At 40.6% G+C, this 14,922-nt stretch overlaps 1 protein-coding gene across 23 annotated transcripts in view; it reads left to right on the top strand.

Annotated features, from left to right (window-relative positions):
- The first annotated feature begins 1,148 nt into the window (after positions 1–1,148).
- LOC148326146 (band 4.1-like protein 3) overlaps positions 1,149–14,922 on the top strand; it is a 32,347-nt gene continuing 18,573 nt past the window's right edge. For 21 of the 23 annotated variants that reach the window (XM_088310488.1, XM_088310487.1, XM_088310494.1 and 18 more), the window contains exons 1-2: positions 8,292–8,446; positions 13,976–14,160. In XM_088310488.1, the coding sequence (XP_088166614.1) occupies positions 13,987–14,160 (174 nt within the window). In that variant the 5' untranslated portion in view covers positions 8,292–8,446; positions 13,976–13,986. Of the gene's footprint in view, positions 1,264–8,291; positions 8,447–8,483; positions 8,679–13,975; positions 14,161–14,922 lie in introns of those variants that run through there. The other 2 variants (XM_088310481.1, XM_088310472.1) reach the window with 2 other exon arrangements.

Raw genomic sequence — 14,922 nt, 5'->3', positions numbered from 1 at the left:
TTTGACAGCCTTGATTTTTTTGTTTTGTTTATTTAATCCGTTATTTGTTTAATCCGTTAATTTATGTTATTTCTGGAAATATGGTCAAGTTTTTAACAGCCAAATGTAATGTAAGATCACCACAAAAGCCTCTAGCCTACTGAAGGGGCAACATTTGCTTCGGTTGGCGAAGGAAACCGAGTTCTTCAGGGTTCAATCAAAGGTCTCAAACATTCACAAAATGGCCGCCTTGTGTTCGCTAATAGCTTTAGTGGTTTTTCTTGTCACGTGGAAATTTAGACCACGTTCAAAATTCCTTCACAAGAAAAGTACAAGTGAACGTTTGCAAACTTGATCGAACTCTGATGAGAACGCAACATCCTTCTCCCTTCACAAACAATCGCAAATCTTTGCTCCTCACTGGGATCGGAACTGTTGATGTGGGCCAAATTAACGGTTTTGAACAGTGATTAACTTTTAAGTGATATACATTAACATTTAACCTTAAAGAGCCGTTTGTTTTTAACATTTATTTAGGAAGGTTATTTTTTATGTGCAATAGATTTTAAAGAGGTCACAATTTCAGTCTTGTTTTCCTATATTCAAGCACAGGTTTTTATATTATACAGTCAGTTACAATAATATTAATTGTATATTTTTAGGAATAAAATCTAAATAATTATGTACACTTAGTTGTATTACACTAATGTATTTTAATACTTAGTGAGTGCTACAAATTATTTTTTAGGTAGTATTTGCCTACTTGGTATTTTTAAAAAGTTGGTTTAGAATGTCTGCGTAGCAATACAGTATGTTGTTAAAGTTAAAAGTCTCTGTTGTAGTGCATCACAACACTCACGGAATGACTCGAATCTAATGAAATTGCTTGGTCGGAACTAACTATTGTATAATGTGCGCTAAAACCATAGAACAGCAAATGAAATCGATTTTTTTCTTCCAACTCGATGGCGTATGAAGATCTCATTTGCAGCCCGACTGCTCTCTAGTGGCCACAAGTCACAGCTGATCACATTTATTTGCAGCGCTCTTTCAAGTCACCTCTAGATGGCAGTAGCGTTGTGAATGGGGTGGTAGTTTGGGGCGGGAATGTTCGTTTTGGAGCACCACGGAGGGGGCGTTCCGAAAACTGAAGGGGGCGTGGTTAATCCCGGTTTGGGTCCGCCTGGCTGTGAAGTGAATGCAGCTGACTGACTTTACAGGTGCCTGCTCCTTTTTCTGGCAGGAGTCTCCAACACAGCCTGGGACTGTTTTTGGAAGAGTCAGGTATAACATATATCTTTAATTGTTTCACAGATTGTGCACATAAATAATAATACATGTAGAGGGGTTATATCTGGCTGTTTTTATACCTCCCCAACTGGGGGCATGTATACCCAATCTGATTCAGATTTTATTTTTGATGTGTGCTTATGTTGCTGGGCCTTCTCCTGCATAATGTGACCGACGATCCCCCACTTGCCGGCCCACCCTTCCTGCCCTCCTGGAATGTGAAATGGTGAGTCCTGATTTATTCTCAGGAGCAAAATAGACTCAAGCGTATAGGCACTTGTCAAACGCTGTCAACAAGTGGATATAAAAATATACAAAAGACACAATATGTCACAAATGGAAATGTATGTATACTTTTCATTTGCCATCTTTTATATGATAACGAGCAGCAACAATTGTAAAAGCTGATTTTTTATTTTTTTTCAAACATCCATTTCTGATGCAGAAGTGAGCATAGCGTGACACTGTAAGTGGATAGAACTTATCCTTTATATATATATATATGTGTATATATATATATATATGTGTATATATATATATATATATATATATATATATATATATATATATAGGGGGGTCAAATTTGACCCATTTTGAAATGAAGAAAAACCATTTTTTCAATGTAAAAGAAAAAAGAGTGATCGAAGATAAAATGTTTCATTACATTAAAAATATAAGACAATAAACATGAAAGCGTACCACATTAACACGAACATTAGTTGGAAAAACAAAACATTGGCTTCACTTGTCTCTCAAGTGTCTCCTCTTTTTGATCATACGGTTACTGACCAGAGCAATGAGCTGACGTTTTTTTTTTTTTCCCCCTCAAACACATGCAACCACACACACTTGATCTGATGTTTCCTGTGAAAATGGGATGCTGGCTCAGCGTGAGTGTTTCCGCTCGCTACTATAGTAACAGTGAATGAATCAAAAGTAAAAAAGTTCCTGAGTGTCTCCATATTCTTTTTATTGCTGGATCATGTGTCTGTGGACACGTGGACCTTCTGCTGGTTTATGAGTGAAGTGACTGATGAAGGTGAATGTACAGGGCCAGAGAGATAAAAGCGGGGCAAAGTACGTGAGAGTTATTGTGGCTCCCGTTATTGTGCTCTCTCGAGCTTGTTCCTGAATGTCCCTCAGTGGACAATTCGATTTTCCTCACAGTGATTGGCTTGTAAAGTTTCATTAGGGAGGAGTTTTCAACTTTTTTTGTGTTTGAGAATACCGATCAACCGCACATTTTGTGCCCTTACATATATATATTTTTTAGCACATTGGGTTTTTGAGATGTTTTCATTTTTTGGTTTTAATTTTGTCCTAAAAAAAAAAAGCTTGCGCAATATGGAGTTTACTATGCGTTGTAATTCATAGCTATGACATCACACAAAAAAAGTCACCCTGTTGCTGAACCTAACCATTAATTCATAATAACTATATATATTGCTGTATGATGTATTATATTATTATTATTAATAATTTATTATTATTATTAATTTATTATTATTATTATCATTATTATTATAAAAACCTGCTGTTTCAGGGGGAAAAAAACAAGGGCATATTCTGATTCCGCTCTGAAGATTTATCTAGAAAATTGTACTTATGGTGATTCATCTCATGTACTCTTTCTGATTTAAAAAAAAAAAAAAAAAAATTAAAAATGTGTTGAATACTGCAATAAAAGTTCCAAGTTAGGGTATCAAAGAAGGGTTTCAAACCAGGGGAGAGAGTTTCAAGTCAGTGTTAGAGATTATATTTAAGGTTTCACGCAATATGGTTCGAATTGAGGGTTAGGGTTTCAAATTATAGGGTTTCAAGAGAGGGTCAGGGTCTGAATCCAGGGTTAGGGTTTCAAAGTAGGGTTTGAAATAAGGGTTGCCATCTAGTGGTAAAAACTGTTATTACATTTTAAGTCTACATTTTAAATTACATAAAACATTTCTACTGTGAAAAATCCTGTTCCTCTGAAAATGACTCCATTTAGATTGTATCCAAGGATCAAAGAAAGCTATTAGAACAGACTTTGATTTACAATAAATGTCATATTTGGTGATTTTACATTAATTTCAAGATATTATTCAAGTAAATATCTGTTAAAAGCTTCCCAAAAAAAGTAGTAGAAACAATGCGATTAATCCCAATTAATTACGGAATTTTTAAAAATTAATTAGTTAAAAAATTTAATCGCTTGACAGCACTAATTTATTTTTTTTTTCTTCAAGTTTAAACAAAGAAATAAAGCACCAAATATTACCAAAATGAAGGCGATACAAGCGAAGGTGGATTTAAGTTTTTTTTTCCCCACCCACCTAAAGAGTCCACTGGGACACAAGGAGGCTTGTTAATTACGGGGACTGAAAGCAGGAAATTCCCAGGTTCCCTTTTTGGCCTGCAGTGCGGCATTCTGTAGTGTTTTTAACCGCAGGGCGTTTTTACAGCCTTTTACTTTGCTGCGATGTTGTCAGCATTGAAAGCTATCTGCCTGTCTCTCACCGTTCATCTTTAGGAATGCCGATCAATACCACTGTCACGTCAGGCCACAATCAATACGTTTGTGATTGTACTGGAGGAGGTGAAGGGAAAGGGAGGCGGCGGCGTACAGCACACAAAATGGAGACTTCATCTTCACTAAGTCAACATTTTAGAAAGAGCTTTCAGTGACATCTTGGCTCTGATTTAATGGCGCAGGCATACAAATGAAATGATCAACAGGTTGTCATCCTGACCTTGTCTTGCTTTAGCTTGCAGTAGTGGAAATGTGAATAGGAAGCAGACCAAAGTCAAACAAGTGCGCACGATGCCTTCATGGCCCGCGGGAGATAACGCTTATGACTCAATCCTGCCGAGTGGTGAGATAAGCCGTTTGCGAGAGGTGTTATCTCACTACCTGCGTAGGTCTGATCACTTGTCGCCGATATTTAAGGGTTGGCCACTTACGGACCTTGACAGTGCGAGTAGTTTATTTATAGCGGGAATGAGGATTAGCCTTCGATTGGGAAACCTCGCGAATACACGTGCTTAATTTTTTGGAAGACTCCAACTCTTTAATGTGTACCAAAATTTTGGGCCCAGCATGTAAAGGGTGCAGTTTACAATTTCGGACACAGAATCTGTTTTTGTTGTTGCTAGGTTCATTTAAATTGTGACTGACGTTAAGAAAATGTATGCTAGCTACATGTAAGACTTCAAAATGTCTTTGATGGGTTTCGGGTTTTTCTCAATTGTCTTTGATGTTTACAAAAAAAAGGTGCGTCCTAAATTGTCTTTGATATTTATGAAGAATTTCATTTTCACTCAATTTAATTGTTGCATGATTATTTGAATGGTTCTTTGACTGTAACCTTGGTTGCTGATGAAGTCATTCCATGGACTGCAGCAGTTTTTCCAGCACCACCCTTTCCGTCAAAACTGCTTCCTTGACATTCGCTTTCCAAAGGTTGCAAACACATTTTTTTTTTTTTTTTTTTACAACTGCTTGTGATAAGACTCGCTTTCCTTTTGCTGACTGTGTGCAGGCGGATGCTGCACGACCTTTGGCTCAGTTTATCACATCCAAATCAGGTTTTAATGTTGCCATTTGTGTGCTCGCTGACCTGCCTGTTGAAAGGAGCCGGACAGCAGGGGGCGGTAGCTTTGACTAATTGGAGGCGGAATACAAACAAGCAGGCTGCAAGCCAGCTTGTTTGGAGTTCATCCAGTTCACGCTGCAGACTGCAAGCTCAATGACACTCGGAGAATAAACACTGCAGTGTACAACAAGGAGGAAGATGACCTTGGATGTTACAAATAAATACATAAATTCTGTAGTTGTGGTCGGGGAGTGTAGTTTGGCACAAAGTTGATCATTTGTTCGAGTGGTTGTTCAATTTGGATTTTTGGAAAATGAACGTGGTCAGTTGTTTGTCCCGAACTTGGCAGTGTGTTGGACGTGGAGGGTCCGATCAATTGTTTGGCAGTAAGTTGCTGGAGTGGGGGATGCGATTTGTTGTTTAACACGATGTTGGTACGGAGGTGTGCCTTTAGTTGTTTGGTGTGACACAATGTTTGTCGATGCAAAGGGGTTTTAAATTTACTATTTACATTTACCGGTGGCGGGCCGTACATTTTACACATAGACCTTCAGTGAAGTCCTACTTGAATAAATCCCCCTCATATTAGCATCATTTATGACACCACGGCTGGACAAATAATATACAGAAAGACACTTACGCAGTACTGAGTGAGACGACCTAGCTTCTCTTGAAAAGTCTATGATGAAAATGGCGAGAAGGCCTTACTGTCATCAAGTCGTGATCTGATTGGCTATCGCAACTGTCTATCAATTGTAAAAGTCCCCTTGAGACACAGAACAGCCACCCGCACAATTGTATCTGAAGGCCTCAGACGAATAGTGCTTGCTACTGGTATTGTGAAATCTGCCTGGCAACACGAGCTAGCTGAATTCTGATTGGATAAAAGCTCTAACCTAAAAATTCAACACTAGGATAAAATATGACATCAATGTGAACAATATGATCATGATTTCATGATCATGACAGGAGACTGCGACTGGTTTATCTGAGAAATTATTGACGGGGTTGTGCGATCTTCGACACAAAGATGTTGCCGTAAAAAAGGCTGGTCCCGTGGTTCAAGTGGGTCAAGGTTGGCTGCTGAACAGCAGCACAAGAACAGGAACAGGAACAGGGAAGCGTGTGTATGCAGCATAAAAAAGTGACGACTTAAGCAGCCACATAATCTCAGCAGAGTCCACACATCACATGTCCTGTGTCTGCTGAGCCAGCATGTGTGACGAGGCATTGATCTGCACACATACACACTTTCCCCCGTAAGAAGTCACAGAGCACATAAACACAGCTGACACTTGTAGTTTATTGCAATTCATTTGCATATTCAAGAATTTTGTCATTGCGTGTGGGTGAGTTTTGTTGATGTGTCTTTTAGATTTGAAGCAACAATTGCGAAAGCATTTTGGCCATTTTGATGGTTTCTTCAAAGACAAACTTGTCTCAAAGATTGCCATGAAATTGAATATGGCAGCAAAGTTTGATGACTCACCATAAAAAGCAAAAACTCAACCACCAGGTTGGAGCTTGACCAAACATCTTGTATGTGAAAAGTGTCCCAAAATATTTAATATATTTATTACTTGAAAATTATTTGGTGCTGCTACTTCTGCCCACGGATCCATTTTGAAAGTGGCGTCCACAACACTTGACTGTCACAAATTAATTACCAATAATTTGGAAACTTTAACTGTATTACACCCTGTTTGTAAGAAATGATACATTAAAGAGCCATAAAACAGTCACGACTGTTACTTGAAACGAAAACAGCGCATTATTGCAAAGTGTCCTCCAATTGCTGTAGCTGTGATACAGTTAGCGTCAGTGTGCTAAGTAGAAAACGGAAAATGGTGTGAATGTGTTTCAAAATAAGAGCGCAAACAGGAAGTGCAATGTTAGCTGTCTTAATCTTGCTGTCTTAACCACGGTTATTTGCCTTATTAGTGCAATACAATACAATACAACTTTATTTATATAGCGCATTTTACAACCGATTCGAGCTGCTGTAACAAAGCGCTTTCCATAGGGTCAAATGTTTCATCCCATATATATTATCGGTCCCATTGTGTCTTTTTGTCCAATTTAACAATTTATGTTCGCATACTTGATCAAATAAACACCGATTGTGCTCTCAGCTGTAATTTGGATTTTTGAAGGAATACTAAATGAATATTGTTAAAGGAAATTGTTCGGCATTTTAGACTCATCCAATAAATAAGGGTAAAATTGTGGAACTTGATTAAAATGTTGTGAACTAAAGTGGGCCTGTCTGAGCCCTGAAACTCCAGGGCTGAAAATGAGTTCTGCTCCTACGGTGGTTCTATACTTGTACAAATAGATATTTCTAGTTCTTCCTTGAACTAGTCGGCCTAGCGCACGATGCTGCCTGCCAAGTCAAAGCAGTTAAGAGTTTTTTATGGTTAACGTAGGCATTGCATCACAGCGATGACATAGGGATGTTGCGGTACTTGTCCACAATGTCAGCGTGAAAAGAGATCCTTTGTTATTACTTTGTGGGAGTCAAACGAATATTTTGTTACCTCCATTGTCAGGCTGCTGGCAGGCCTCACTCACACCGGATTTTAACGTGCCTGCTTTATGATGCGTGCTACAATTAGCTCGGTGGCTACTTAGGAATCACCTATTTAGAGCACGTCGGACACGTCTTTGTCGCTGTCCACGGAATGCACGCGCTTAAACTGGTGCACTAATGTGCCCGACATGAGTATGTGCTGGCACGCAGCATGTCAGCAATTAAATGAAATAAAAGTCAAACGTTTGACCTAGTTGGGTCGGGTTCCCTCTGGGAGGCAGGAGGCAAAAAGGCACAAAAAACACCCAGAGGGAACAGCCTCATTAAAAACTTGCTCGGTTGTATTTGCGTGCCAATGAGCATGTACACCGGCCAGCAGCGGATGATAATGGCGGTGCGTTTGTGTACTCTTGCAATGGATATTTATCGCAGTTCTCTGATTTCCTGAGTGTGTGTGTCCTTGAGGAGCGTGTCTTTGAAGCTGATCAGCAGTGGTTTGCTATAGTCATGAAACGTAGTATTTAGATGAGCTTTAAATGAGTTGTGATAAATGCACCAATTATTGAGAGCTATAAATGAATAAAATAATTAAACAAATGAGAAACAGTGAATGCAACAAATATTACAACGACTGTATTGGAAGGCCGAATTCTAGAATGCCACGTTATAATAAATGTTTTACTTTTTCTTCAATTGTGAAAATGACAAATATTGCACATTCCTATTTCGGTGCACCTCCTCAACACCCCGTTTGATCTAAGGCGACTTGATGACGTCACGCGTTTCCTTCTGAACACCGCTGTATCATCCCTATAAAATTCAGCCTCGTCCCATGAATTGCCCAGACGTGCGCGCGTTCGCGAAACAGCGCGCGTGAGCGCGCGCACGCAAGGCCAGTGTGTACGTACGTGCGCCTCAATTTCCCACAATTCTCCTCGCGGCGGCACCGACGTCGCGAGGAGGCGGGGGGGGAGAACTAACAGCGGCAGAACAGCGGCGCTGTCAGGCAACACTAGCCCACGCTCGGCGCATGCAACCCGCGTAACCAGACCAGCGAGGAACGTCTTTGGTTCTGGTAATCAAAACAGTTTTGTCACATTTTTATGTATCGTCACGTTAAATAGGGCAGGGAAGCACGTCGTCAGACCAGAGACGCCGTTTTCAGGGTCGCGAACGTACATAGGTGACATACATTGACGTTTCTATCGGGAGAGCTGTGTTCAAACAAGTCATTTTTGCTACCTAAACGTTAGCACAAGAGGCTAAAGTTGACGTGTGGCTAAAGCTACAAGGCTATACGTTAAAAGGTGAGCTAGCTTGTTTGATCTATCAGCCTCGAGGCGAAAAAAAGAAGTGAACCAAAACAACTCTCGAGTGCAACTTTGATAGAAAATGACACCTCCGGTTGTGGCTCAGCGTGGCGTATTCGCAAGGGGGAATGGGGTTGGAATTTGTAAGGTTATCGACGGTCAGTACTGCACACATTTTGTGGGGCTGTTTGTGATCTGCAGTGCGGGTAGGCGTGGTCAGGGTGACACTCACTCGGTGTGGCTGCTTTAGCATCCTCGCATCCCTTCCAGTAGCTGATCTCGAGTCTCTGGACGACTGACTGCCTATTAAGACGTACACTGGCCTGCTGTCCAACATTGTGGGCCTTGTTGTCCCTTCATCTTCTTGATGAGTATGTTTGTGTTGCAGAAGTGGGATTTTCATTTTGTTGCCACTTTCAACCAATACCAATTATGTGGTCAATTTTTGTTAATCAAGTCTGATCAGATTGACTCCTTTTAACGCGGGTACCTCTATTTTCAAGGGGTCTGACTTTTTTTTATGGCTGTCCTGGGTTTTTTGTTTCTTTTGGGGAGGGGGGGCAAAATGTAGTTACGAGTACTAAATAGTGGCACTTTACTCATATCACAACTCATTTCCCCCTTTTGCAATGCATTTATATGTCATTCATTTGTCTCACCCCTCCCAACAAACTAATTTGTTTAAGAATCCTCTATACAATAACACCTTTACCCCCAAGCAGTTGAGTTCATAACTATGCATTTTTTTTGCGTTTCCACTGTAACAGGTCAACTAATAGCTGGGCTCACTTTTTCAATTCCCCTTTTTATTCAAATGTCGTGGTCCTTTTGTTGATGGCTGTCTGCTGTGGACTGATTAAAAGACAATTGTCACTACTGTGTTACGATGGAATTGTAAGCATGGAATGGTAATAATATTTTATAGCTGACCGAGCAAAGCCACAACAGTGGAAACACAATCCAGATCGGCAGGTGGGAGACGTGGTGTGATGTCGTGACCGCAGCAAGCTGGCAGTGTGTGTATGTTCAAAGCGTGCCACTTTGTAGTTTTCATTTTACATTTCGGGTGGTGCAAGGATAAAACTGAAGGTTGGCGAGACCTCCGCAAGAGGTCTTTTGCTGACATGCTGATATTTTTATGGTATTTTATTGTGTGTATAGGTTTGCATGCAGAAATGGGGTGAGGATGTTTAGTGCCTGTTGGATGACCTTGTACTTTCCGTTTGTGAAGTACGGGTCTCACTTGGATTGAGAGCAGACTTGAGTGTCCTGGCAGAAGACGCTGAAGAGGAAAACAGATCTCGGCTTGTTTGGATATGTGGAATTGTTAAGGCCAGTACGACACGCCACACTAGGCAGCGGGATGTGAAAGCATAACCCAGAGTGTTTTCCACATGTCCGCTTGGACAGGAAGCAGAAACACAATCAGTTGAATGCCCCACAAGGTTGAACATTTAAAAACAAAATCCTTCCAAGGTCAACTCAACTTTTGAATTTGACCAAACGATTATTTTTCTCCCGATTAGTCTATGTCTAAAAAAAAAAAATCATTTTTTAAATTTAAAATTGAAAACGGGTTGATTTATTTATTTATTTTCTGATTCATTCTTTTCTCACAATTGCGACATTAATCAGAATACAATATTTAGAATAGCGGGGCATATAAAATACATTATTGTATAGGAAAAATTTTGACTTGAAATTTGCTTAGGAAAAAAAAAAATCTGGCTCATAATGTCACACTTTGTAGCAGCACCTGCTTTCACTGCTATGCTTGTGGCGGGTACTGCTGCCGTGTAAACACAAGAACATTTACTGGGCTGTCTATCCACCAAGGTTCAATATAATTCGGTATAGTACATGTTTTTTTTTCATACCAATTTGACCCATACAGTAAACCAAGTCTGTTTTAATTCAGTTCTAAATCATACATGATATTTGCCATTATGTCACTTAATCTGCACTCACACAATCCCTCTGTTAAAATCCAGTGCCGTGTCAATATTTCTTAAGGTAATTACCAATACAAACTAATACGAGGTCGTCCATCATCCCAGTTCAAGACTGCAAATATTTGAATACCTCAAATTGAATGTAAAAAGACAAATAAAAGGGTTTAAATGAAGATTGCGTGATCATCTCATGACTACAGACAAGAAAACAGGTTGTTTTGGACCAAACAAATCAATCGCGCAGCCCTCCTTCTGTTTGCAATTCAGTCTTCTTAAAAGCACTTTAGGGATCTGGAAGCTCTTAATCCAAACGTCCAGACCCAGCAACATGGTTTCCTGTTACAGTGGCTGGGATTGTGCGCGGCAGCTGTCAGCCCCCGCCGCCCCATGGCAGGAGGGGCCATACGGCTGGAGTGATGTGTCAGAAGAGCGCCGCCAATGCGAAGTTAGCGCGCCTCCGGGGTACTCGCGAGTGGGGTGTGTGCAGGGGCCCAGCTGTGTTGTACTCGGCGCAGATGGCCACCCCTCAGCCTCTGCATATATGTGAGATGATCCCAAATGGAACTTTCAAAATGAGATTACCATCCATCCGCCAGAGCGTAGGTCATTTAATTTTTTTCAAGTTCGGCGTGCCGTATTTAAACGTCTAACGGGCCGCATGTGGCCCCCGGGCCGTAGTTTGCCCACCCCTGGCGTAGGCACACAGTGACACTGATGCAATGTCGCCCATACACTGTACGTAAATTTCTGCTCTGATGTTTGGATTTGAATATCTTCTTGTAGCCTTTGATTACAATCTCTGGGATTATTTTGGCCACTGTGAAGACTTATTTTTCCCGAAGGTTGCTTTGTTTGTGCAGGGGAGACTCATGCAATCGGTTTGCTTGTGCTTTTTAGTTTGCCTACCGAACTTGCGTCACTATTACAATAGTTTGAATCGAGGCGGGCAGTCAAAGAAAAATAGCCCTCATTTATCTTGTGCCAAAAAGATACCGTCGGATCGTCGGATCATCTGACATTGCTGTCTTCTCTTACTAGTCATAAGAATGTAAAGAGGAAAGTTTGTTGTTCAGACTATCAAGTGATATTTAAAAAAAGAAAAAAGAACGGCAAATGTAGCAAAGCTGGTACTTGTTGATAACTTTAATGACTATCTGGACATGCCGAAATTCTAAATGCAATAAAGGCTGAGACCTGATTTCAACACACTTTTGGCTGGAAAATCAAGCAATTTCTAAAAGTGCCTTGTCAAAGCTTTGGACGCCAGAGACTTTTGTTGTTATTGAATTGGATCGCCTTGCTCTCTTTATACCATCATAAAATGGGTGGTCAATGCATCTTTCTTTTGCGCATAATGCCTGTAGTGGTCCATGCACAAGATGACTTGTGTGCTTTGTTGTGTTGTGTGACTGAGAGTACCCCCCCCCCTCTCTCATTTCTACCATGCTGAGATGCCCTTTTCCCTATCCTCATAGTTCTTGGAAGGCAAAGGTTAGCTGCACTACCATTCGGATCGCGTGGCTTGATCACCTCCCGCTGCAGAAGCTTGTAAATGATATTTTGTAATCAACTTTTTGCAGCATGACAAAGTTGCATAGTCTGGGTATTTGAACGCAACCCAATCAGCATGTTTGGAAGGGCCAAATTTAAATCCACTCCCAGGCGGTATTTACAGACGCTTTTAAATCAGCACTGCAGCTTCATTTGTTTTGGTTGTGTTGACATTGATCTACACATAAAGTGCTGTAGTTTGGATATTTAAGAGACTGATAATGTGTGAGCTCATGTTGGGATTTATTTGGTCTGTATTATTGTATGACAAGTTGATGTGCATTTGATGCAAGACAGAAATATTGATACAAGTGTACAATCACTATCAATACATCGCAATATAAAGTAGTACTGTGTTGCACACGCAGTCGCCCCCTTTGAACAAAGAGCTTTTTGGACACTGGTATCAACTCAGCATGCTTGATAATTGCTATCATCTGTGTTATTGGAATCGTGCATGCCGACAGGTTGCATTTTGGTGCAGATTTGAAAAGACCTACATGGTCGTGTGTTGCAACCCTGAAATATGACGGCTTCATGCCTATAGCATTAAAACATATGGTAGTGTCGTTAGTGCGAAAAGCGGTCGCGAGGGCAACTTTTGGTTCTGCTTTGAAGCATATGCTTTGTCGTATCTTTATTCTTTAAATTTGATCTTTGCGCCAAAGCATTTTCCGGGGGAACACCTCAGACCACAATGCTGGCTTTGTTGATCCGGTGTCCCCGACATCCTCCCTAGCACGGAATAAACAGAGCCTCTATAAATAGAGCCGAGGGGAGGAGGAGAAGGGCGGCTGCAGAATGGTAATCGGCCACCACTAGCAACCCCACAGCAGCAGACACCCACAAATCCTGCACACATGCCCTCTGATCTCTCATGCACAGCCTTGCGAGTTAGTTAAGACCAGTGAGGCCCCGGAGCACCAAATTCTATCTGTCATCGTCGTTTGGCAAAACATGCCGTTATGTTTCCTCTCATTAGCTCAGAGAAGGACCCGTGGGACATAATGTTTTCTTTTACTGCGCTGCGGTTCAATTCCGAGATAGCTTTGTGAGAGACTAAAAAAATGTCCTCATCTCGTCACGTTTTTTTAACATGAGTATACAAGTACAAAATAATTTCAACTGCTGTCGTGTAAAACAAAAACAAAAGTGAAACATGCAACACACCATTTGATCATATCTGACGCGTGTATGGCAGGGAGCCAGCTGCCGGCTAGTGCAAGAAGCTAGCATATAGTAGTCTACTTCTTTTTCCATACTATCAAACAGATGGGACTCATGATCAGAAATATCAAAATCAAGGTCATTTTGATCACAAAATGTGAGTCAATAGTAGGGAGTAGAAACGTCACAAAATAAAACCAGGGTTTGGTCTCAAATGCATGACACCAATAAAAATAGATGAAATTAGTTCTTTTTAGTTTCTAAAAAAAAAAAGAAAAAAAGGCTCTGATTGTGTATCAATACAGTGTGAATGGATACCAAAAAGGAAGCGAAAACCTACCAAAATAAAACCCAACGATGCACTCAAATGTTCAACGCGTCACTCGTAAGTCCTTTGACAAACTTATAGTCAATACAGGCATGATGAAGACCATAACTGGAAGTACAAAACATAAATTAAAAACCCACAAGGATAATTTATATCAACTGTTCATTCTACCGCCTTATTTTGAAATCTTTGCGCGTGTCTAACTACAGTCTCTGTTAAGCTAACAGCTGAAACAAACGAGTGCACCGTCCTGCATAAGTGGTCAGTTGACGCATTCTCTTCTTCTTCCGCTCCAGCGTAATTTACCATGACAACCGAATCAGGCTCAGACTCTGAGGCCAAGCAGCAGCAGCAGCAGCAGGAGGAGAGCACAGAGGCTCCCAAGGAGAACCCGAAAGCCGCTGAACCCGCCTCGCCTCAGAACCAGCTCGAGCAGCTTCCTGCCGCCGTGGGACACAGCACGCCGGCCAGGAAAGAACAGGTCAGACGGTCCGCTTATATCATATCGAGCTCGTAAAACTCGGCTCAGCCTCATTCAATTGTGCCTTTGTGTGGAAAAGTCATCATTCTGAGCCTGCAGCAGATGCAGAGGAACACATGACCAAGTGGTGATGTGTTCACTTTCCACTGGTAAATGATGACTTTGACACTTAAGTATTAACATTCACTTGTTAACAGTTTTTTCTTCTCTGGTGGCGCCTCCGAAGGAACAATCGTGAAATCACCCGAGTGCATTTCATGGTTGTTAGGATTCCCAACAATACCAACCCACCCCAATCTGTCTATTCTACCTAGCAACACTCATGTTAGACTGGAGAACAAATCAATTTTTTTAACTGCGCACAATAAAAATGCAGAATGTCTGCGGTTATAAAATTTCAATTGTCTTCAAATTCAACTAGGATTATTTGGTCACTTATAAGAATACATCAGAATAATATTGGGAACTAAACTGTCATGACTCAATCATTTTTATTCAAACGTTTTGATTTTAGTTTCCACGCAAGTTGGCTCATGACAACAAAATTATCTTGGTGTTTTATATAAGTAACACATAAAAAAATACACATTTTAAATTATTTCGGAAAGTTTCACGTTTTTCTCCAGATGGTGCTCAAATAAAAAACCAAAACAAAAAAATATATATAAAAAAAAATCAAATAAAATATTTGTTTGCTTGCATGTTGGCCTACATTTTTATATGTTGCATTTTGTAAATACAATAATTTTCTTAATAATCATT

Source organism: Idiotropiscis lumnitzeri, chromosome 12 (genome assembly GCF_059441095.1).
Source record: "Idiotropiscis lumnitzeri isolate Australia: NSW breed Sydney's pygmy pipehorse chromosome 12, RoL_Ilum_1.0, whole genome shotgun sequence".
NCBI lineage: Eukaryota > Metazoa > Chordata > Actinopteri > Syngnathiformes > Syngnathidae > Idiotropiscis > Idiotropiscis lumnitzeri.
This window is presented reverse-complemented; position numbering and strand designations above follow the sequence as displayed.